Below are 23,066 nucleotides of genomic sequence, written 5' to 3'. Positions count from 1 at the left end.
TCATTTAGTTTATTTTCAGATTAAATCAAATGAGTACTAGCAGCCCATTAACTTCATAATTTGCACAGTCAAGTCCTAACTGTTCTCCTTTATTGCATAGTTTCATTCATTTCACACAGTTTTCTTAACACAGATCCCTTTGCAAATGCATCACACTGATCAGGATTATCTTGCACAGCCCAAACTGCAATAAACCCCAGGAAGAATAGAATTTATCTAATGATGCATTTAATTCCTGGGGTTTAGTATGATATACACTCTCACGTAGCTCTTCTTGTAGTGCATTTGTTAGTACAGTTAAAATCCTTTCTGGACTCCCTGAAGCAGTTGGAGTGGATAAAAAAAAATATTGCTTCATATCATATGATGATGTTACAAAGCAGTGCAATATACTTAAAGCTGTGAGGATAAAATGCATAGTGTAGCTCTAAGGAGTGTATAAAGAATCGTTTCAAAATGATCACTTAAAAAAAATACATATAAAAAGATCTCTACAAACAGACTTCTTCGAGTATAATTTATGCCTGAGACCTACTCTAAAAATGTACCGTGGCCACTTTGGTTTATCAGCCTTGTGAGCTTCATCTTCTTTTGTGATTTTAAGGTAAAGGCACTGAGCAAATGTCTGTAAACACTACATACAATGCAAAAATGTGCAAAACTGTAAGTGTGTTCAGTTTTATCCCACAAATGAGTAACTACAGTATGTTTACCAGGCATGTTACTGTTGATCTCTACACCAAAACATTAACAGAACAATTTGCAAGGAATATAAAAACTGTAACTAAAAAGAAAATCTTAAAATGACCCCATCAGTAATTTTGTCAGTAACTAAGATGCTGACTAGCAATGGGTTTACAATCCCATAGCTGCCAATTTTCAGAGTCCAAAAATTCAGTGACTTTTCAAAATATAATCTCTGTGACATATTAGAAATTAAAATAGCCCTGTTCATATTTCTAAGATCTGACGAGTTTAAAGCCTTGGCCAGTGTCTAGTATCGCTGGTGGAAACCAGTTGAGTTTGATTCGCCTCAGACATCGCATTAGATTTGGGCCCCCTGATTCAGGCTGCAACCGCAACGCCAAATGTACCACAGGGTAGGTAATCTGGGGGAAGTATGAGAGGAGTACGTGATTGTTGACATCACTTTCTGTTGGCAGTTGCAGCGTGTAGTCGCTCCAGTGTTTGGAGACGCCGTAGGCAGCAGACACTGCTCTGCCCCTCTCTGACCACTGGATGTTGCTGTTTGAGTTGCAGTTGTAGTCCACCCACTGAGAGGTGAAGTCTCCAAGCTGCGGGGGGTCTTGCAGTTCCACGTCCGCCACTCTGGCGAGCGTCGCTCCCTGCACAGCCACATACAGACCCTCCACCTTCTTAATCTCCTTCACCCATGGCAATGAGTTGTCACAGTCGAGCACCAGAATGAGGCGTGAACAGAAGCTGCCGTTCTTCTCCCTCCACCAGTCCACGATCTGATCCAGTCGAAGAGTGTCTCCTCCTGATGATAAACACAGCGATGTGTCAGTAGTTATATTTGGAGAAATAAAATGATTGTGCTTTGTCCATCCGAAATAAACAAAACATTTCACATAATGAGTGTAAGATGTTACCAAATAATAAAATTGATGCTCTAAGACTGTAAATAGCCCTCATGTGACTGTTTAAGACATTTATGATAACACTGATTATAACCTTGTTTTAAGCAGTAAACAACTGTGAACTCTGTAAAGCCTTTTGTTAGTCTGTCTGGAGGCACAAGTTACCATAGAAGCAGCATTGTTTAGCTAGTTACTAGCCCTGCAAAACACAGGCGAGCTTCCTGAGGAAAGACCTAAAATTCCCCAGCAGACTTGAAATCCAAAAAGTGAGAAGTGTGAGTCATCTGAGCCAATAATGGACAAGGCTGAATGAACTCAGTCTCATTTCACCTAGACGGTTTGAAGTGAATGAGGGCGAACAGAGAAATGAGGCTGCTCCACCCACAGCGTGTGGAGGAACGATGCCACAGGTCCTTGGTTTCTTCTGTGAATTTGTCAATTTGGTGTCACTGTTGCCTATCGTGGAGAATCAAACTAAAACGTTGAAGGCTATGCCACCTCTCTGATTGCTTTATTACTACTATTATTGCTCTGATTGGACTATATCCTATATTTACTAATATATTTGGAAATTAATTTTTGATATAATGGCGCCTTAAATTCCACCTTAGGCCTCAATAAATTGTTCTCTTACCTTATAACAAAATGTACAGTGATCTGTCAACAGGTGTGTTGTAGTCCACATGGATCACCATAATCTAAAGCTGTATATTACCTACAGCTTTCATAACACAGTGCATGACAGCTTGTGTATGGATCTGGCTGTGTCAACATAGTCTTGAGCTTGTGCTGACCCCTGTCCACCACAACAGTAAAACCACCAGGTGGTATTGTTGTGGCTAACTACAGCACAACTTAACATTTTCATTCAATTCTTTAACTGTTTAGAAATCTTCTTTAGGACTAACAAATAAACTAGATTTGATAATGATCTTAATGTAATGACACTTTGCAATCACATAAAAACCCTAAATGTAGTTACACTGATGTTTGCAGTACTTGAAGTACTTATAAAGATTATTTATGATGAAAATCCTACGATCACAATTGTTCACTCAGCTGAACATCCCTAATTTGTATATTTAAGCACTGACAAGTTAAGTTACACTGACACAAAACTGATACTTGATATTCCCTCTCACCTGTCAGCGCCCATTCCCCACTTCTGTGAGTATGTCCACTGTAGAAGATAACGTAGGTGTCATGACGAGGCCCGTCTGCTGTGCGAAGCTCCAAGAAAGATTTGATCTTTGTCTGCAGAGCCTCCAGAGTCACTCCGCTGGTGAAATAGTCGCAGCCAAATGCCTGAATCAGGTGCTGGGCAAAGAAGCGCTGGACATTGGTCAACATGCCCATAGAACGTCTGTTGAGCTCCTCCACCTGGCTTGAAGGCAGCAGCACAGGCTGACCATCAGGACTACAAGACAAAGAAAGCGCATATCAGAATATTAAATGAGACCAGATGCCTTCCAACTCTTTGGGACTGCTAACAACTTTAGGATGCCTTTAAAATGATTTTTACAGATGTTTTTTTATTTTCAACAACCCCTGAACTGAAAACAATTTTAAATAACTACCTGCAGTAGTTGGTGGGGACGATCACCGCATAGCCCACACAGGTTCCTCCCAGGCTGTTCCCGAGTTCGTAAAAAAGCCCGTGGAACAGAGACTCTAGGGGCAGGACGAGCAGAAACATGCTCACAAAGATGCTACTGGGGGCCTGCAGAGCACATTTACATAAGTCACATAAGTTCAACTGAGAAAGTGTGTGTAAAATATTACACAATTGAATGTTACATTAATCTACAACAATTTTGCACAACTGTAAAAAATAGATAATGATGATAAAAATATTGGGTATATAGGTGCTGTTTGGACTGATAAACCTAGTTTGACAAAACAATTACTTAATGCCATATGTTTACCCACATTATGCAGTGTAATAGTTAACAGCTTAAGCTTAAAATGGAAATGATCACTAGTCACAGCACTAAGATAATATTCTTTTTTCTACAACTGTAATTTGTTGTTCTATTCTACAGTATGTGATACCTCCTTGTTAAGTACATAATGTCTAGGTGGCCATACCTGCCAACAAAGAACAGCAACAATGACAGTTGATGCCAGTGTGAAGACCCCCAGTCGTTTAGAGATCAGGCAGAAATGTCTCATGCCCTTTGAGGCCATGACCTTGTCCAGTCCGCTGATGCCTGATCCTTGAGATATGCACAGCCTCTGGCAGTCATTGAGCTTGGTGTGAAACCCCCACACGGTGATGACAAAAACCATGTGGCAGATGAACCAGAAGACCACACATACCACGATGACCGGGATCATGGTGTACCGCTGGTCCAGGTCGCTCATCTTCCTGGCGGCCAGGATGATGAAGGTGACCTCCACCCCCAGCAGAGGCAGGAGAGACAGCCGGCGCCACAAGCAGCGCCACACCAGGAAAGGTTGCCAGCGCTCGGTTACAGAGAGACCACTGAAGTAGACATCCAGCAGAGGGTCGCAGATGAGCTGGCTGAAGAAACAGCCGAGGGCGTACGGGTTGGTGGTGATGTCCAGAGACTTGAAGAACAGCTCGGCGGTGATGATGGAGAAGCAGATCAAGTTGGTAAGAGCCAGGACCGCCTTCATCCGGAGAGCAACCATGACCGTGGCCAGCGCCACCACCAGCACCACCACGCTCATGGACTTCTGGATGAGCAGCGCCGTGCTGGCGGTGGCGAACCCCGCCAGCTCGAACCGTTCGGCAGAGGTGAGAAACGCAGGACGGTACCTGGCGCATCCCAACAGTCTCTCCAGCAGCGCCCACAGAGTCCTGAGGGCCACAGTGGACAGCAGCATGTAGTTGGACACCTGCTCCTTTCTGTCGTTCTCCACAGCGGGACTGTTGAGGAAGCAGAGCAGACCCAACAGGAAGCCGAACCACAGGTGGAGAAGGCTGAGGCTGAACCTCTCCATGCTAAAGTTGTAGTAAAGAACACTTGCTACTCCGAGGACAATCAGGGCTAAAACGAAAATGACAAGAAGAGTGGAGTCTTCGGTCACTTCCCACCGGGTGTAGAGCCCCAGGCACAGGGCGACCAGAAGGTTGAGACCCGACAGGTAGCCCAGCCACCGGACAGATGACCACATGCTCACCTCTCCGTTGACTTCCTCCAGCCGGGTCATTGCTGCATGAAGGCAGTGACTGACACAGTAGCGCAGAAAACGAAGCATTTTGTTATGAAACGCCAACTATCCAAACCCAACAACAGTCACTTTGATGAAGTGCAGTCGGTCTTTTGTCCGTTAAGTCATTAGAAATCCCCCAACACTCAAGCTAAGTTCAGCTAACTAGCTAGCTAACTTGTTGAAAGCAGCTAGCTTAGCCACTGTTGGCTAAGAGCGATGCATCTTTCCACCGGTCAACGCATAAACTTTTACATGCTAAAGTGCGTCGTTTATCTTCTTTTTATATGAAGTCGCATGCGGTTTTACAATATATCCGATGGAGCCCACTGACAGCAGTCGACAAGAGTGCGAAAGACATCAGTTCAAAAAGTTTGTCACGTCAAAAGTTTCAGTCAGATGACAGTCGCCATGATGCTGTCTTTGACTACGGCAAGCTGGGAGGGACAAACAATTATCAATTCGCCGTTCTTTAAAACCTCGTCATTTATTTATTTGTTAAATGTTTTAATAAATATAATAATATATATAATGTTTCTTTTGACAAAAAAAAAATACTTATGGGCTGTACACAGTGTCTTATTCTCTGTATTAAGCGACTATCATATCTACATAGAGTTGAACATTACTTAAATAGCTGAATCAAGCAGCCACATCATGTGTAATCATTGTGCTTCTCTTTCAGTCAGGGGATGCAATAATAAAAGAAGGGTGTGACATACTTGTAGCTCCCTCAACAGCTTCATATAACCTGCAACTTAAATTAGGAAGGGTATGATCATGGCTGTAAAGGTTTGGTATATTCTGTGTAGCAAACCACTCCACGTAAGTATTACTCTGTGTAATACCACAATCTTGCTTTACAATAGAGGCCCCTGCTTTTTCAACTGCTACTGTTAGTGTCTCATAGCAAAAGACCTCAGTCAACCATGACCTGCTCTACCAGCTGAGCCACAATGTTCCTTCATAACTTCATAAACAGTAAACAGAACAGTATTTTCAATGTGCAAATATAGAGGTACAATATGCACAAAAACCCACGCAGACACTTTAATTTTACATTCATTTATAAAAGAGAAATACAACCATACTATAAGCACACATTGTTCTGCACTGTTGAGATTGTTGATTGATAATGAAGATGAACCGTTTCATGCATATGGGACCAAAAAAAAAAAAAAAAAGAAACATTGGAAGACAAATGCACCAATTAATCACAAAGCACGCTTCTTTAAAGTGTAAATATGTGTGTTTTTACCTGCTAAAATAGGAGATATGAGAAAAGAGATGTGTATTAGCTGGAAAATTACATGGATATGGCAACACCACACTGCATTACATCAACACTGGAGATGTGTCTTGTTAGCCATTCATATGATACAGTAGCACTGATCAGTTTGCATGTACTGTTTGGACAAACATACCTGCAACTTGCAACATACATGCGAACAAAGAAGGCACCTGAAGATTTACCGGTACTAATTTATGGGCCCATCGTGTTGGTTGTAAAACTGTCATCATAGGAAAATAACTACATTTTGTGACACCCTTTGGGATCAATGATGAAGTGCCACAGACAAAAAAAAACAAACCCATCGCCAATTCATTCCCTCACTCACACTGACAAACCCAACCACACATTTAGCCTGTTCAGGCAGTAATACACACTAACGTTTCACCAGGTAGTGTCTTTAGCTAAAACCTCACCGCACAGGATACAAGGACCTTGTGGTCTTGTTTGCTATTGCTAAAATCTACAGTTTTTCACCTGTTTCAGAGCTTCTGTATGACAAAACAGTAAATTAGTGCAAATCTCTTCTGCTAAGGTGAATTTTCTGACTGTGATGAGCTCAGATCTGAATCTTTGTTGGAGGCAGAGGTCTTATATTTTCACATCAAAATTCTGTTGGAGGACACTGGTGCTTTAAGGTCCATCTGATATTCAGTAGGTCACTGTACTTGCAGTGTTGCACTAACAAAGAAGTATTGGAAATCTAACAGCAGATAATTCAGTATTCAGTCAGAAGAGTAATATTTGAGGACAATAAAGAGGAAAAAAGTGTAATACCTACTTGGAAACACTTGTACCTTGTTACACAATGAGTAAACACAGTTACAGTTTCACATTAGTATATCTAGTAATACTACTACTGTATGGTTTTGAAAATGTTTAAAATGCTACAAATACCACTCCTCGTAAAAGATACACAAATCATTCAGAGAATGCCAAGTTAAAATGGCACTGCCACACTTTACACTGGACAACACCAATGTTTTTACTTTTGAGAATATATATATATTCCAAAACGGTGAACCCCTTTTTTTTTTGACTTGGAAAACTAAATGCACATCAAGAATTTTCAGAAAATCTAGCTGCACGACTGAGAAGCAAGCGTCCTAAGTCCAGTCACTCTACCTCAGTCTCTCAAGTGCAATCAAACTCCTCTCAGACTGCTCGGATTGCTGTATTTGGCTTTTGTACTAAGCAGCCTGCCACACTAGCTTATTTCAACAGAGACTGAGTACAGGATGTAGACAAGCTGACTTTTATTATGGAGAACTGATTAGAAGACGGGATGGAAATCGAGGAGCAGGGAGTTATCTTAAGGGCACTCACTTTCCAACTCTTAAAAAACCTAGCTATTTATCAAAATATATCCATCTTAGTGTGTGTACGTGTGCATGTATGTGTGTGAACTCTCAGGAGTGTAGGTATGAGAAAATAATCTGTAAACTTCTCTCTTTCACACTGTGCAAACTGCATTGTTTTAAGGGGAGGGAGCAGAAATTGGAGAAGAATGCAGCAGGTTAAATTTGGCAGCGCAGCAGTTAACGTACGGAAAAGGAGAGAGAGAGATGATAGAGGGGGGAGTAGGTGCTCTAGCCTAACTCTGAAGCAGAATAGGGTCCTCTAGCTCTTGAAAGCCAGGCACTGAGCTGCTCTGGCTCTCTCCAGAATCTGAATCACAGGGCGTGTCAGGTAGCTCCGTAAATCCCCAAGCCAGCTGCTCATCCTCAAACTCGGAGCGCACCTGCATGGGCACGTCGTCACAATCTTCCTCCTCATTGGAGTGGAAGTCCTGAGGGATGTAGAGCATCTCGGGGTAGTTGCGTGATACCAGGTCGCTGGTGGTGGCTACAGACACCTTACGGAAGGCGATGAGATGCATGTGAGAATACTTCACGTATTTGTAGCGCTTAAAGCCCAGCGACTCCACCGCAACACGCCAGCTGCGCATCATAAGGGCGTGGCGGTTCTGATGGGAGGAGTCAGGTGTGATGATGAGCAGCAGGCCGTGCAGCTCCAGCAGCTCGTGAGCCTTCTTGCAGCAGATCCAGCGCTGGTATGGAGAGGGGAAATAGGACAGGAGCAGGGAGAAGACCACCACATGGAAAAGCTGAGCAGGCAGAGCATCGATGGGGTTGTGGAGCTGGCGGAGAAACGCCTCTACGGCATCACCTGCTAGCTGGAGAGGCTGCTGGAGCTGGAGGTTGAGGAAGTCACACTTGTATACACTCTGAAGGAGAGAAAAGAAATTCAGCACAAATCTTGGTCCAAATACGAACTATCACACCTACTAACAATGTTGCTCCACTCATTTAGTTTCATTACTTGCAGCTGCAGAAAGTGCAGCACTTTTTGTTCTGCTTTCTGCCGAATTTGTTCACAGACTGTCTAACCACAACACCGATAGCCCTGCATGAGTCATTTCTGATGTTGCATTTGCTTTGTAATGCCTGCACTGAGCAGCACACAGGAAAACCTCTTGCATTTCATTAGTGTTGTCAAGGATTTAAAACATGTTGTCAACACAAAAGGAACAGAATCATCGTACCTCAACTGCAGGCACTATGTCAATCCCAACTGTAAGGAATTCATCAAACTTCAAGAAAGGGTTGAAGCAGCTTCCAACGTCAAGAAGGCGCATTTTCCCCAGCTGAGAGATTGAACTGTAACACAAATGTACACACATCAACTGTAGCAAAACTGTCCTGTTTGTATATATTAAAAAGAAAAAGCACCTTTTTACATTCATATAAAATCTTTTCATACAATTGGATCACATTAAATTTGAAAAGCACTTAACTGGACTTTGATGAATATTATATCAAAGGGCCAAATTAATTTCTGTCTGCTACAAGTTGGCAAAGGTTTGTGTTCTCATGTTTCTCAACATGACCACATTTTTTGTACAACACATTTAAGTTGGGAACCATTATTCATAGCTCAGTTTAGAATATTGTTTTGTTAAATTTACATTTACTGAATTATTATTATTATTATTATTATTATTATTATTATTATTATTATTATTATTATTATTATTATTATTGTGCTTATGCACACTTTTACTGCTACATTGCAGTTGTGACTAGCAGGAATTTCAAATCAGAACTGTAGTAAAGTAGGTGCTGTGAAAATGAATCTAAAGCCGATCATTTGGGTCTGTCCAGATTTACTATGTTTTAAATGTTTTAAGAAAGAAGAAGTACATTTGTAGGAACTGAAACTAACAAAAAATGAATCTGAATTATCTTACCAGGCTACAATGCAAATTTATTTTTAAGAAGATAGTTCAGGCTTTACAGAAAAAGCAAAACACTCTAAGGCATGTTGTTCTAATAAGAAACAGTATTTTTGTGCTCTTGCAGTTTTTGACTACTATGTCCCCTATATACACTAAATATTATCTGAATAAAAGAGATAAAAGGAGAATCCATAATGCATACAGGCATGACATGTGAAGCAGTGCTCTGTTCAGTGAAAATTAAAATGATTAAAAACCAGTACACTATTTGTGCTATGAAACAATAAAGCATGTTAATTTCTTGGGCGTTAACTGCAGGAACTGTATACTGTGACATTTGGTGGTGAATACAATTACCATGCAGTACAGAACTGGGATACAGATTCTAGGATCTACATTTCAGATATTCAGACATTCCTACTGTGACTTACCTGGGGATGGTACTGTAAGGTTGGGCACTTACAGGTGGTGCAGTCAGACCCATGGCAAGCGTGGCACGTTTCTCATCCTTTTCTAACATTCTTTTCATCCCGCCATCCAAAAAATATTCTTGACAGACACTGTGGAAGTAAAAACAAAAGTCAAACCTTACTATGAAAGTGACAGTGACATGTCACAGCGGTAGGTAGGTAAGAGTCACCGTCTTGAGGTCTGCAGCAAAAAGACACCTGAATACATTTAGAGTCAGCTGTACCTGCGACACCATTCAATACGTCCCTCTCCTTCACAGTTTTTGTTCCAGTGGTTGTCTGCAAGATTCTTCATGGCGAAAGCATACTCGCTCAGCGTCTGCTCATCCTCACAGTGTTCGCGCCAGATCTTGTCAAAGTCGCCCACTGAAGAAAAAAAAAAAAGTAAAGTCCCAAAGCCAAAACAATAAGAACATTATCACAAATCATAAATGAGTTGTACTTTTTTTTTCTTTTACTCTTACATGTCTACTGTGACTATAGCACATATTTGCTACCTACTTGCCAACGTTAGTACTCCAATTTAAAATGAAAACACGACTGTACATCTTTGGAAAAACCTGGTTAAAAACGCTCTGGCCACATTTACTGCTACATTGCCATGTTTACTCGTCTCTGCCAACACAAAAGCAGGACTGTTTCTCAAAACCTCAAATAGCCATCCTCAGTTATAATAATGTCACCAAAAAAATCCCTTCAGCACATTTTCACAGCTGCTCAAAAGTTTACAGCCTGTACGATAGGCAAGCACACTGATAAAGCAAAATCTCATGACCACAAGGGAAAATAACTGCTATCAGATTTGCAGAAATGAAAGGACAACAAGCAGGAGTGGTGGTAAACAGGAGCGATCTCAAAGTATGACCACTGTGATTCAAGGCAGAGCCTAGCTGATCATGCTTTACTTATTAACCAATCATGAGGTCTGCTAGCAGGACAACTTCTCTGTGCTGCTCCACAACAACCAACTAGTCTCTCTTCCTCTGAATATTTTCTGGTTAAACATGATTAATTCAAAACCTGAATTGAACTAACATTACTGCAAAACGCTACTTTGGTAATCTAGTGTTTTTAAAGGTGGAAAAGTAGGTCAGAGGACTACACAAATAACAAAAAAATTACCTCTTTATGGATTGATTTCTACGCTGATACCTAAAAATTAGGGCACATTTTTCTTTCTGCTGTTTACTCTGAGGTGCCAAGAGTGAAATGCTCAAATGCAGGTTTTTAAATTCAGGGACAGGGAAATGAAACAACCAGACATTCAAGTAGTACACAACCTAAAGCAGAGGTGGTTATTATATTGGTAAAGTCAAATAAATCCTATAGCCTGCAAACAGTTTTCTTAACTTAAATATTTTGCACCTGCTGTTTTAAATTTGCCTTCTTGCGTTTGCCTCCTACACAGTCTCCAGTAGGACTCTGTGTTTCTTTTGAAACAGAGAATTAGATAGGCTGCAACTTCAAAATCAGTACAGAGCCTGTGTGTGGGTCGACACAGTAGCAAGTTCTTAAAATCCAGGACACTTCAGCAATGCTAAGAGGCACAAACCATCTTCATCTGTAAGCACACGGCTGAATTAAACTCTCTGGCAGGACTGTAAAGTAAAATATTAGTTTCTTCTTTGTGCAGTGAAGACTTTGAGCATTCTGACACTCAGACGTCATATGTCAGTGCAGATGTCTTGTGAAAGGGTTTTTCCAAACTTCCCATTTTACATCATGCTCTTATCCAGAATGATTCATAATAGGAAACAAAGGGAGGTTTTTGCTCAGGACAGACAAATGCCAATGCGCGCGCGCGCACACACACACACACACACACACACACACACACACACACACACACACACACACACACACACACACACACACACACACTTTTGTGGAAAACCAACCTAGATAAAATTAGTTTTGTTTCAGTCAGTGAAGCACACGAGAGAATGAAAATTCACTCAGTTTTGCATTTCTTGGATTTAAAAAAGATTAATTAGGCTCCTGGTCATTTTATTTGCAAATAATTTTGGGCTTGTTTTGAGTGGAGACAAATGAGATGGTCAGGGGAAAGCATCCCAGGTGAACTTGAACATAGGTACAGTATCATCCCCAAGTGGTATAGTAGTGTATACTTCCTCAAATCATAGAAGCAGAAGAAAAGCCCCCCAATCGTGAGCTGAAGTTTCTATTTAGATTTGTATAGAATTTATTTATTGCAATTATATTTATTTTGTATTGTGACACTTTCTCCACTGCCAGTGGTGGCTAAAATTATTTGCTTGACTTGAAGTATTTTCCATTTCTATTATTTATATATAGCCCACTTCTTGCCATATTGTGCCATGTCTGGAAAATGACCAGACAGAAGCCAGAAGATCTAAAAATAGAGAATTCATGATTCTGTTTTTCCCTCCTAATATCACTAGATATATTTGGCCATTGTGGGATTTGAAATTAAAATTAGCCAAACCTTCCACATAACTTACTGTATTATGCCATAAGGCAATATAGATACTATCCATAATAAAGTGTTTCAAGCGTTTAAACTCCCCTTTTCTATCATTTATATCCTCATCTACTGTGCACACTGTTTACACTCGTAAAAGTCTTGTCTCCTGTCTTCAGACTGTTGCTTTGATTCAGCACTAACACCTGATGTAAAATGATAGAGAGGCAATAGAAAGTCAATCACTGTCAACAGATAAGCTGTGTCACTCACTGGTCACACATCAAGGCCTCGGCTGTCAGCACACAGGGATTTGGAGAGAGATAATACATGTTTACAGTGAAGATGTGAGGTTAAAAACAGCAGGATTATTTGCTGTGTGTGTGTGTGTGTGTGTGTGTGTAATGTTAATGTTGACAGCTTTACAGGCCTTGCTTGCTGACTGCAACCCTCGCTGCTGTCGCCTGTAGCCTGCCGCTACGGCTAACTAGCCTCAAAACAACAGTGTTAGCTGGGGAGCAGATAAAGTTGACCGAGATAAGTGTTAACAGAGATGATTTAATGTAATATTTGTGAGCTGCGGCTCAGTGTCAGCCCCTCAGTGACAAACACGGGGGGCCCACCGAGGCTCCTTACCCTCTCTGTATTTCCTGCGCAGTTTCCTGTGGACGTTTTTGACGACTCCTGACAGCTTCTCCTGCTCCTTCTTGCACGGCGTTTCATCTGGAATCGGCACATAGCACAACTCCTGGTGGTTTCTCGTGTCCCCCGTCTCGTCGTTGTCCCTGGGGTCCATAGCACCGCGCCGCCGCCGTCGCCGTCGCCGCCTCCGCCAGTTGCTTCCCCCTTCTCCAAGCCGCAAGCGACACCGGCGAACCGGTGCACCAGCCAACAACGCGTACGCTGATTGGCTGCTTCTGACGCACACGCCTCAAAACTGACAGCCCGTCCTCCAATCAGAACCCTGGAATCGTACCTGAGACGGAGTGCGTTCCGTGAAGCGTTTAGGCGCGTCGTGTAAATCCCAACACTCCTGAAGTTACCTCAACACCTCATGACATGACAGCACAGATGCAAAGTGGTGCAACTTCCTGAATTATGTTTTTCTGTTTTGCTCCTATAAGAATAAAGTCATGATATTGAACATCACACTTTTTTTTAAATCATTACATTTACTCATTATTTGTTCAACTATTTATTTATATAACTAAGTCATACTGCAAAGAGTGCTGACTAGAACGTTCATGTCCATAATTCAGCAGAGTCCATTTATTTAGTCCAGCAACATGCACAAACATAAAGTTCAATAAAACCTGCAGTGTTTTTGGCACAGACACAGCATTTACAACATAGAAAAGACCTTTGGCTGACTGGCTCAGTAAGTGAGATAATCTGATTAGGCCCAGAAATGGGATGTAGTCTGCACAATAGATCCAAGAGAGTGTGACTGGACATGAACATGATGTTTTGCACTGCACAAGCAGGGTATTGTGAGCAGAGGAACTTGGAAAGCCTTAATAAATAATGTTGTGATTGGTGTCATGTTAGTGCAGAGTATTTCAGTGATTGTGCACATCTAGAGAAGATGCAATTTTTAAAATGGGCAAAGAAATTGAAGCTTGTAGAAGAGTAATAAGAATGATTATTATAAGTTTGAAATGACTTAAAGTGCTCTGGAAAGATTGAACATGATAAAAAAAAAAGAGTAGGACGGACAGGGTTGTTTTTTGAAGGAGTTTTGTCAGGAGTGGAAATACAAATATGAAACAACATGTTTTGGTGTTTGAACTCATTTAAAGTTAAATAGTATTGTATAGAATAGTTTTAAGTCTATGAAAGACTTGTTATTGAGACTGTAGATACAAATTCTTTTAAATCCTTTGACAGAACGTAACGCCTACTCTCTCCCAAAAATAAAAACAACATGTAGTGTGCAATGGTTACTTAGATGTTTATTTAACTACAAATATGTGTTTGATCTGATATTGATCGTCTTAGCTTACAAGAGCTTTAGTAGTAAACAAAATAAATACAGATAGACCAATTAAACTAAACCTGATTTCATTATTTTCTAGTTTGTAATATTGCACTGTGCATGTTCTAACTTAAGACATCGGGTTCTTCTTTACAAGAACCCAACTCCAGGCTATAGGTTAGATAGCAGTATTCCACTTACAGATATCCAGTTTACAAAAAATGCTCTTAACTAAATAAGAAATGAACTAATCACTTTTATTTACACAGTTACAGTAGATGCACCCTTGAAGACTATATCTTTGCCTTGTCAGCAACGATATTATGTTGTGTCTTTAGGTGGCTAAAAATATTCATCTGGCAAAAGGCAGTGGTAATCCTCACAGCGCACTGTTCTGGAATCCCCTGGCACGTAGACTACTGCAGCTGTGTTCAGTTTAAAACACAGCCAAACGCCAGCGTTCGAAAAGAGAGCAGGAACTGTACTATCTGTAGATCTGTAGATCTCCAAGATTTGCCTCTTTATTCATAGTACAACAAGCAGTACACACATTAAAAGTCGTCAGAAGAGCTGTCTGCTTTTCCAGATTTATGGATGTGGACTGACACCAAAGACAGCATCTTAAAAAAGCACACGGATGTTGTTCAAGGTCTGTCCGCTATGTGAAATAACTTAATCTTGCAAAAAACCCGGCTTTCTTTCCAAGTGAGAGATAAAAAAGGCAGTATGAAACGAATAATCCTTTAAATCTGTTTTCTTTCCATTCTGTGTCATGAGCGGTGCGTTCATGTGCAAATATTGAATTCCAGGCTGTACTGAATACCGCACATAGTACAAAGCATCTAAACAGATAAAAAAAAAGAATAGATTCATTTTTGTGTTTTTCAGCTTGATGCCAAACATATTTTAAAATTGATAGCGGTTGATAAGAAGGTATCTGATTTGATGAGAATGCAGCTCGAGATAAAAACATTTCAGAATCTGGTTTCTGTTATTATAACCCTGCTGTTTACTTGTAAAGACATAATTCTGAGTACAGTACAAAGCACATACTATTTTTGAAGACATCATGGGATTCTTATTGGACATTTAGTCTACCATTAATGCTGTTAACACCAATAGTAATAAAAAAGTAACTGGACTCAAAAAATTATTTGTGTTTGTGTACAATTTATTCAATCCACACTTACTTCAACACTGATAAGTTACCTGAAAAATATTTAAATGGCATCCAGGCACACAGCATGCCGACTAGTTTCATTTCTACTTAAAAATGCATTGGCACTTGCAGAACTGATCAGTGTGAGGTGGTCCACAGCCTGTTGGCCAAGTCAACAATACGTTTTATGCTCAGTAAAGCATAAATGTCAATGATTCATACTCTTGACAACAGAGAGTTAAGATCCTCCCATAGGGAATATATAGCTTTTATTCTATCTGTGGTACATGCTTGAAATCAATGCCCATTATTAGCCACTGTTTCTCTATTTTATTTTTATTATTACAGTATATTTAGAAAATTAATATCTAAATATCAGTGCTACAACAGTACCAAATGATATATGTATATGATATAAGTACCAAATAAAAAGGTATGGGTATCAACTCGACATCTTTTACACACCTAAACCTCAGAAGTCCAGCAGGTTTAATTCAACCTATTCTGTTGTTGTTCTTAGACGGCTGTGTCTCTCCTTGACAACAGAGCCAAACCAATGATACCAAGTAGAGCACAAAACAGGCGAGAAAATCATAATGGTATGCCACAATTAAAAATATCACTAATGAGGTAGCACACGCCAGTGTTTTTGAGATATTGCTACAGGAAAAAGTTTCCTTCCACCATGAAACATGTCCAGTGATGCATTCCTGTGCCCCTGTCAAAGCCGTAGCTGTGGGTTGGACATCTATTTTCTCCATGTCTTCATTATGGTCTTGAAGGCAGCTGAGGTGCTCTTCATCTAGAGACTCACTGATGGAAGGCATGGGCGTGGATAGATTTTTGCTTCTGCTTACAGAGGGCCTTTTGCTTAGAGCAACACCTGCATCTTTGTGCTTGTCTTTATCGGCCTGCTTCCCAGAGTGGACAGCCCTCAGGCAGTGCATGTACAACTCCACCTCATCATCGGAGTCGGACTCTGCTGAAGCGCCGTCGTGGCTTGTTTGGTCACTTTCAGGGTCATCTGTTAAAATGCACAAACATTCCTCCGCAGCAGCGGTTTCATCATCGCCTTTAGATCGGTCATGTGTAACGTTGTGGTTGCTGTGAAAATCCTCCTCTTTGTAAAAATGAACTGCAGCGGGGATGTGTGCATGTTGTCCTCCTGTATTTCCTTTGTCTTTGCCCTGCAAATTGTTCACCGGAGCAGATAAACCATCCTCAAGCTCATTTTGTGTAATCTCTTGTCTCTCTTCAGAACACCCCACTTCATCTTCCCTGCCCTCTAATGTCATGCCCTCTGACGCGGCATCTACAATCGTTTCCTCTCCAGCTTCAACCAGCATTTCATCCTTGTGATTCTTCCACTCCACACTTGTTTTGTCTTCACTTTCCACATATATATTAACTTCCTTTTCCGCCTCTATCTCTTCTTTTTGGGCAGCTGTCTTTTCAATATGAACCTCTTGGTTCTCTGTAAAGTGCTTTTCTTTCCCCTCTTCCTCCTCTTTTTTCTCCACTTCAGCCTGCTCAACAGGTTCATCTCCTACAGATATTGTTTTCCTCTGTGTGTCTTGATCATACTCTGATTCTTTCTCAACATATTCTCCATCTTTTCCTGATACAAATTCCCTAATTTTGTCCACTCCAAAATGTTGCTTGTCCTCTAAAACATCTTCATCTTCAGTATTATTGTCTTTCTCTCCTTTGTCTGTCTCTTTTGCATCTGTATTTTCAAAAACTGTCTCTGTCCCTGTGTCCTCCAGCTGTCCCACTTGGTCTCTCTCCACAGCCTCACTGTTGTCTGCTCTTAAACTGACCGCCTCGCTTCCCTCTTCATTTTTTAATATGTGTTTCTCCCTCACTTCAACCATCCCACTCATATCCCAGTGTTTTACTTTGGTAGGTTCTGCAGAACTACAATCCTCCTGAGTTGAGAGAGCTGCTTCCATTCCACAATGCTCTGCTCTTTCTGAAACAATATGTTCATCTTTAAACTGCGCAGACACGTCCCCATGTATGTAACCTACTTTTGCCTTTGACTCCGTTGGCTCATCAGCGACCTCAGTATCAGCTGAGTGTTGTGTTTCGTCTTCATCCGAGTTTCGTTCTTTCACATCATCGGTTTCTTCCTGTGGTTCCCGTGATGTCTCATGTGTTGTGAAATCATTTTCATCGACAATTTCACAACAAGAAATGCAGCTACTCACACTTTCTTCTGCAACTGAATTCTGACTGGGATGAGGAGTCAAATCATGTGACCTTTCCAACGGTTTATCCTTCCCTGAAATGGCATTGGTTGTTAGTATAGTCACAGTTTTGCCAAATTCACTGTCTCCGTTTGTCTCATCTTCATCCTCAGAGACATTTTCTCCACTACTGCTTGTATGTTGGTCAGTCTCATGACTAAAACACTCTGATTTGCTGACAGAAGGTTGATGTGATAGAAATGAGGTTTCTACACTGGTCATGACTTCTTGTGCTTCTCTTTGTGCATGTGTTGTTTCTAAATTTGTTTTATTTTGTGAACAGTTATGTTCTGGCAGCTGAGCCTGTGCTGTTTCTGCTGTAGCTTGGGTTTGGAGGTCATAGGTCATGTTGTCTTCCTGTACTTCCCCCTGGGGGTATAAACTCTCTTTGGGTTTTGGAGCATTCACCATGTCAATATTTAAAGAGTTTCCAGTGTGCTGTGGAAGTTCATTTAGATTTGTGCATCTCTGGTCTGAATGAATTTGAACTAAAACCTGCAGAGTGTCTGAAGGGTCCAGGACGTCATTTGCTGTCACACTCAAACTGGCATCTTCTACTTCGATGGGAGGATTATTCACAGTGGCCTCCAAGCATTCTTGATTTGATTCTTGCATCGTACTTACATTTTCCTGAACTCTGTCATAGTTTCTTGTATGATCTGTTGCAACAGTGCAGCTACTCTCATGATAACTTTGTGTTAAGTCTCTAACTTTCTGCTTCGCCCTTACAGGATTTCCCCCGTCACCTACGCTCTGATTTTTGCTTCCCACTCTGTCAAACACCTGATGATACAGAGGAGCCACCACAGTTCCAAATGTGAAGCTGCTGGTCTGGCTGACAAGGCTTTTGCTGCTCACGACTGAAACAACACTGTCAGCTGGTTCAGATTCTATATTGCTGGTACATTCATGAATCATATCTTGCCTCAGATTTTTTCCCTCAGCTTTAGAAACAGACCTGTTGATATTTTGGAGTTCTGCAGAAGCTGCCTCTTCATTTGAATGCGATGTCTTGTCTGGGATATCTGTGGCACTCTCACCTCCTGTTAATGTAGCAGAGTCAGCCAAATTGTCGTTCTCAGATTTCTCTGGCTCGCTGTTAGATGTGTCGTGTGCTTGCGATGTGTCATTGAGGACATCAACAAGCGGTTTACTGCACCCTTCTAGATATTCATACACAAACTGCAATTCTTCAGATTTGCTGCTGATCCCTGAAAATGATTGCATCTCCAAATGCGTTTCCACTGGGGTTCCTTCTTCGACTTTCTGTTTTGCTTCTGGAGGAGATTCGTCTCTTTCAGTGTCATTTGCTCCTCCATCTCTCACTGCAAAGAAATCTCGCAGCTGAGCCATGCGTGCAGCCTTTCTGCGAGTTCTCCGGCTACCGTTCCGTCTGTTCTCAGCCTGTCCATCAACAACAGGGGGTAAATTAAAGTCAGCTTGCTCACACAATAGCTAGGCTGTTTTAAGACAAGAGAGTTGGGTGACATTGAAAGTTGTATGGCTCACGGTAGCATGCATGGATTAAATGTCCTTGACAGCACTTGGACCCTGGCAAGGTGTAAACTGCATGTACTAAGTGTTCTTTAGGTGCACAGTATGTTAAACTGGTGCTAGTCAAGCTCCAATCATGTGACTGTCTTTCAGAAAGTGCACCAGGGATCATGTTGACTTTGTTATTTCTTCATGTACCTTCTAGAAACACCCTGGTGTCTTTAGGCTCCCTTTCATAGATACCTCTTCTTAGTTCTAGACCTCTCAGTGAAAAAGTAACTAGGATTTATATTGGATATCAACATATGAATCATAATATTAATAATTATATATGAATCTTTAGAGCACAACTGCCTGGTAACTAGAAAGCCTGATGATGAACCATAAATATATGACTCTTTTTTATTTTTTAAATAAGAAAACAAGACAAAATGCTCGCTTTCGGTGGGTTGTTGCTCACCAGTAATTTCTGTTCATCTTCCTCTGATGTTCCTGAATGATCAACAGATATTTGCTTGTCTTTCACAGTGTTCACTTCCTCTCCCTGTTTTGACACAGCTGGAGAAAAAAGACATTTTACATGTTTGTTGTTGCTGCATTATTACAGCCATGTATTTAATTTATTTTTATAATTTTAACAAAATAAATATTCACCTGTTGTAATATTTCCCTGAGATGAAGTTTCCACTGCTGAAATGTTTTCCACAGTAATGCTCTGACTGCAAATTCATAAAGGATCTGTCAGACTTAATTTATGTGTCTGAAGTCAGAAATGAATATATAGCTTTGTTATAATAATAATAATAATAATAATAATAATAATAATAATAATAATAATAATAATAATAATAAGTAACACAATTCATACTCTTTATCAACTATAATTTGGTCAGGGTACCACACACACACACATCATCATCATCATCATTAAATGCCCTTAAATCCTTATCAGTAAAAAATCATCACCTGACAGGTTTAAGGCAACTTTTCTTGTTCACATTTTCCATCTGTGGTTTCTCTCTCTGCTCTGTCATTCCCCGATGACAGAACAGCACGTAGTTCCTGTTGTCATTGTTGGACCAGAATATCCCCACGGGAGTCTCATATCGCAGACAAAAGTCGACTCTGGTTCCCTGCTCTCCAAATGGTGGCACTAAGGTGATCTTAAACATGAAGCAGTCCATCAGTCCATCACTGGAACCAGGGATGTACTCTGCCAGTAGATCAAAATGGCTGGACCAAGTGTCCAAAGTGGTTCGAACATATACTGTTTTACTGAAGGAGATGTTGAGGACACGAATCACTCCTTTTATTATTGTGGTCCCTGGAAGTAACTCGATTTTCTCCAGCACCACTTTCTGGTCTCGTACTTTGATCAACAGCTCTTCAGTAGGCAATGGAAGAGAGAAATTGAGAAGAGATAGGAAGTATTCGTCTGTGTTTTTACCTTCACCCTCAGAGAAGTCATATCTTGGCAGGTTAGGTATATCCCACGTTTCAAATTCCTTCACTTGCACCAAACTGAGGCCTTTGGCATCTGCAAAGGACACCCTTCTGGAGCCACACGGGGGTGTCTCAGGCTCAGAGTCCTCATCAGAGACAGAACTCTTCCTCCGTGGGAGAGGAGAAGATTTGGGCCTGATGCCGATGACCACCTCACCTTCATCGTCATCCACATCCAAGGAGCTTAGGCCTGGCACTTCTAGGAGGTTACAGGCCTCAGTTGGTCTTGGTTGTCCCACGAACTCCATGGGGCTCTCTGTGAGAGATTCAGCGGGAAATGAACTGCAGCACTTCTGTTTCTGGCAACTGACATTCAACATGCTCTGACTTAACAGATGGAGTCGAGTTACAGATGACATTGTTGCAAGGGCCAACACTATAAATAGGCCAGAAGGGACTTAAACTATGTGCAGTAGATCAGAAGGAGAAAATATCATTCTCCTTGAGGTGGAGCATTTAGTTATATAATCTAAAATGCAGAATGGTAATCATCCGATTTTGTCATGACAGTTTTCAGTTTTGTGGATATATGTCTTGTCTCCTATTAGAAGTTCAATGCGACTTGCACAACAAGTGTCAGATTTACCACGGCAACTATTTGTGTTTAGTTGCTGTGGACCCACAATGGGTCATGTGAGATGTAAAAGCGATCAAATGGCTTTTGTGCATTAACAGTGAAAGTATGTGATGCTTTTTCTTCTATCTCCTTATCGCATAGTAAAATTGATCTGCGGGTAGTAGAATTACACACTTTACACTTATGCATTGTCTTGCTACTGTAGTATTTCCTGTGTTTATCTCACAGCTGTGACAAAGTGGGAGGTCCAGTCCAAGCCATGACCCAAGTAGATTGGTCTTAATCTCACTGAGCAAATAAAATACATAGTTTAACAGTGAGTAAGGATGTTGTGTTTAAATCAATGAATGGTGACCTCCCTCCCAATGAACAGTATAAAAGCATGCTAAGGCTGTCAGGGTAGATCATTTCTTTGTGAAGTATTGTTATCAGTGCAACAGAGGATATGGGATCTAATCCACAGGGTGCTTTAAATTTCATTGCAATGCTGGGACTTTACAGTAAAGCAATGAATACAAAGAAAATAACAACAGGACAACATCTGTCGGATCATTGGTACATGAAACAAGAAGACGCAGGATGTGACTTCACAAGTGCAGAAGACAACAGCATAAACAATAATGCACAAGAATCAGCTGTGACGATGGCATGTGCTGTAGCAACCTGCAGGAGCGTCCTCACCAATCCCACACACCCTCCAGATAGCGTGATGAGCACAGACAACTCCTGTGAAGACACACAGCCCATCCAAAAGCACCCACTCTCCTACGTTGCCCTCATTTCCAAATGCATCCTCTCCTCCCCCTTGCAGAAGCTCAACCTGGCATCCATCTACAGAGCAATGGAGGAGCAGTATCCCTACCTCAGGAGCCGTGGCCCAGGCTGGAGGAACAGTGTTCGGCACAACTTGTCTGTGAACGACTGCTTTGTGAAGGTGAGCCGCTGTGAGAATGGTCGAGGCCATTACTGGGGCGTCCACCCAGCTCACCTGAGACATTTCCAGCAAGGGGACTACAGACAGCACAGAAAGGCCAGAGAAAGGAGGGAGAGGGAGCGGCATAACGAAGGGACTGGGTGTTGGGTTTGCAGCAGCTTCTTGTTGAGTGGGTTGGAGCCGTACTGTTTTCCACTGGAACAACAAAGGTACAAGATGAGTTATTTTAACTGGACTGAAGCTCACAATCAACTTTGGAGTGGAAATGTGGGCTGGTTACAGTCCCCCAACTCAATTACACAGTACTATTTTCCAGAGAGAACTGGCCACGTGGGTCGTATGTGTTAGCTGCAGCTAGGAAAGGGCACAACAGACAACCTCCGACCTTCTGACTGCACAGCTGGGAGAAGAATGTCTCAGTAGTGAAAGGCATAAAAGAGTCAAATGACAGCAGGTTCGTGACACCACGGGTGTAGCCCTGCTGGTTTTCTGGCTCCAATCATTAAAGAGTTAATAAAACATTACTTCAATAACTGTCTTGATTCATAATGAAAAGTAGAACAGAGTGAAGACTACATGGGAAGGTCTGTGTATGAATCTTTCTGCAGGAAGACAGATAAATACCAATCCAGTAGGTGGCAGAAAGTTACCTACAATTCCAACACTAACTGCTCCTGCAGTTAGATTTATTCTGTGACATAGGAGAGTATCAGACTCACAGCTTAACTGTCACTTACAGATATAAAAGCATCATATTTAAATGTACAGTAAACATTTTTTAGGTCTTCATTAGGACAAATTACTGTATCATGATAAAAGACAGATACATTTTTCTTTTCTTACCTTAGTATCAGCTTGTTTAATTGTCCTTTATGCTCCTCCTTCCTCCTGCACAATCTGTAACACATACTGTATTTTGAGTTTGTTACGCTGGAGCCATCTCAGGTGTTTTTGT

At 41.3% G+C, this 23,066-nt stretch overlaps 2 protein-coding genes across 3 annotated transcripts; both read right to left on the bottom strand.

Annotated features, from left to right (window-relative positions):
• Nucleotides 1–73: 73 nt before the first annotated feature.
• Nucleotides 74–5,198, bottom strand: tmem168b (transmembrane protein 168b). Its single transcript, XM_026366041.1, has 4 exons — nucleotides 3,690–5,198; nucleotides 3,179–3,321; nucleotides 2,744–3,018; nucleotides 74–1,501 (listed from the first exon to the last, which is right to left on the bottom strand). The coding sequence occupies exons 1-4, from the start codon at nucleotides 4,824–4,826 to the stop codon at nucleotides 960–962; spliced, it is 2,097 nt and encodes a 698-aa protein (XP_026221826.1). The 5' UTR covers nucleotides 4,827–5,198; the 3' UTR covers nucleotides 74–959.
• Nucleotides 5,199–6,936: 1,738 nt separating this feature from the next.
• Nucleotides 6,937–13,094, bottom strand: bmt2 (base methyltransferase of 25S rRNA 2 homolog). Of its 2 annotated transcripts, none has more exons than XM_026366058.1 (5): nucleotides 12,857–13,094; nucleotides 10,002–10,143; nucleotides 9,739–9,867; nucleotides 8,615–8,729; nucleotides 6,937–8,296 (listed from the first exon to the last, which is right to left on the bottom strand). In XM_026366058.1, the coding sequence occupies exons 1-5, from the start codon at nucleotides 13,014–13,016 to the stop codon at nucleotides 7,664–7,666; spliced, it is 1,179 nt and encodes a 392-aa protein (XP_026221843.1). In that variant the 5' UTR covers nucleotides 13,017–13,094; the 3' UTR covers nucleotides 6,937–7,663. The 2 variants fall into 2 exon arrangements, with proteins under 2 accessions (XP_026221843.1, XP_026221844.1); XM_026366059.1 differs by lacking the exon at nucleotides 12,857–13,094 and adding an exon at nucleotides 10,279–11,331.
• Nucleotides 13,095–23,066: the final 9,972 nt, after the last annotated feature.

This window comes from Anabas testudineus, chromosome 6 (assembly GCF_900324465.2).
Source record: "Anabas testudineus chromosome 6, fAnaTes1.2, whole genome shotgun sequence".
NCBI classification, from domain to species: Eukaryota; Metazoa; Chordata; class Actinopteri; order Anabantiformes; family Anabantidae; genus Anabas; species Anabas testudineus.
The sequence above is the reverse complement of the archived record's forward strand: the minus strand, read 5'-3'. Positions and strand labels throughout refer to the sequence as shown.

What these genes read in the sequence shown, in the direction of transcription:
- tmem168b (XM_026366041.1), bottom strand. Translation starts at nt 4,826, where the DNA reads ATGCTTCGTTTTCTGCGCTACTGTGTCAGTCACTGCCTTCATGCAGCA. An exon ending in TTGCTGTTCTTTGTTGGCAG is followed by an intron (nt 3,322 to 3,689) that starts GTATGGCCACCT and finishes TGTGCTCTGCAG; the next exon opens with GCCCCCAGTAGCATCTTTGT. An exon ending in TGGGGAATGGGCGCTGACAG is followed by an intron (nt 1,502 to 2,743) that starts GTGAGAGGGAAT and finishes GTTTATCATCAG; the next exon opens with GAGGAGACACTCTTCGACTG.
- bmt2 (XM_026366058.1), bottom strand. Translation starts at nt 13,016, where the DNA reads ATGGACCCCAGGGACAACGACGAGACGGGGGACACGAGAAACCACCAG. An exon ending in GCGCAGGAAATACAGAGAGG is followed by an intron (nt 10,144 to 12,856) that starts GTAAGGAGCCTC and finishes TTTTTTCTTCAG; the next exon opens with TGGGCGACTTTGACAAGATC. An exon ending in CGTATTGAATGGTGTCGCAG is followed by an intron (nt 9,868 to 10,001) that starts GTACAGCTGACT and finishes TTACTTCCACAG; the next exon opens with TGTCTGTCAAGAATATTTTT.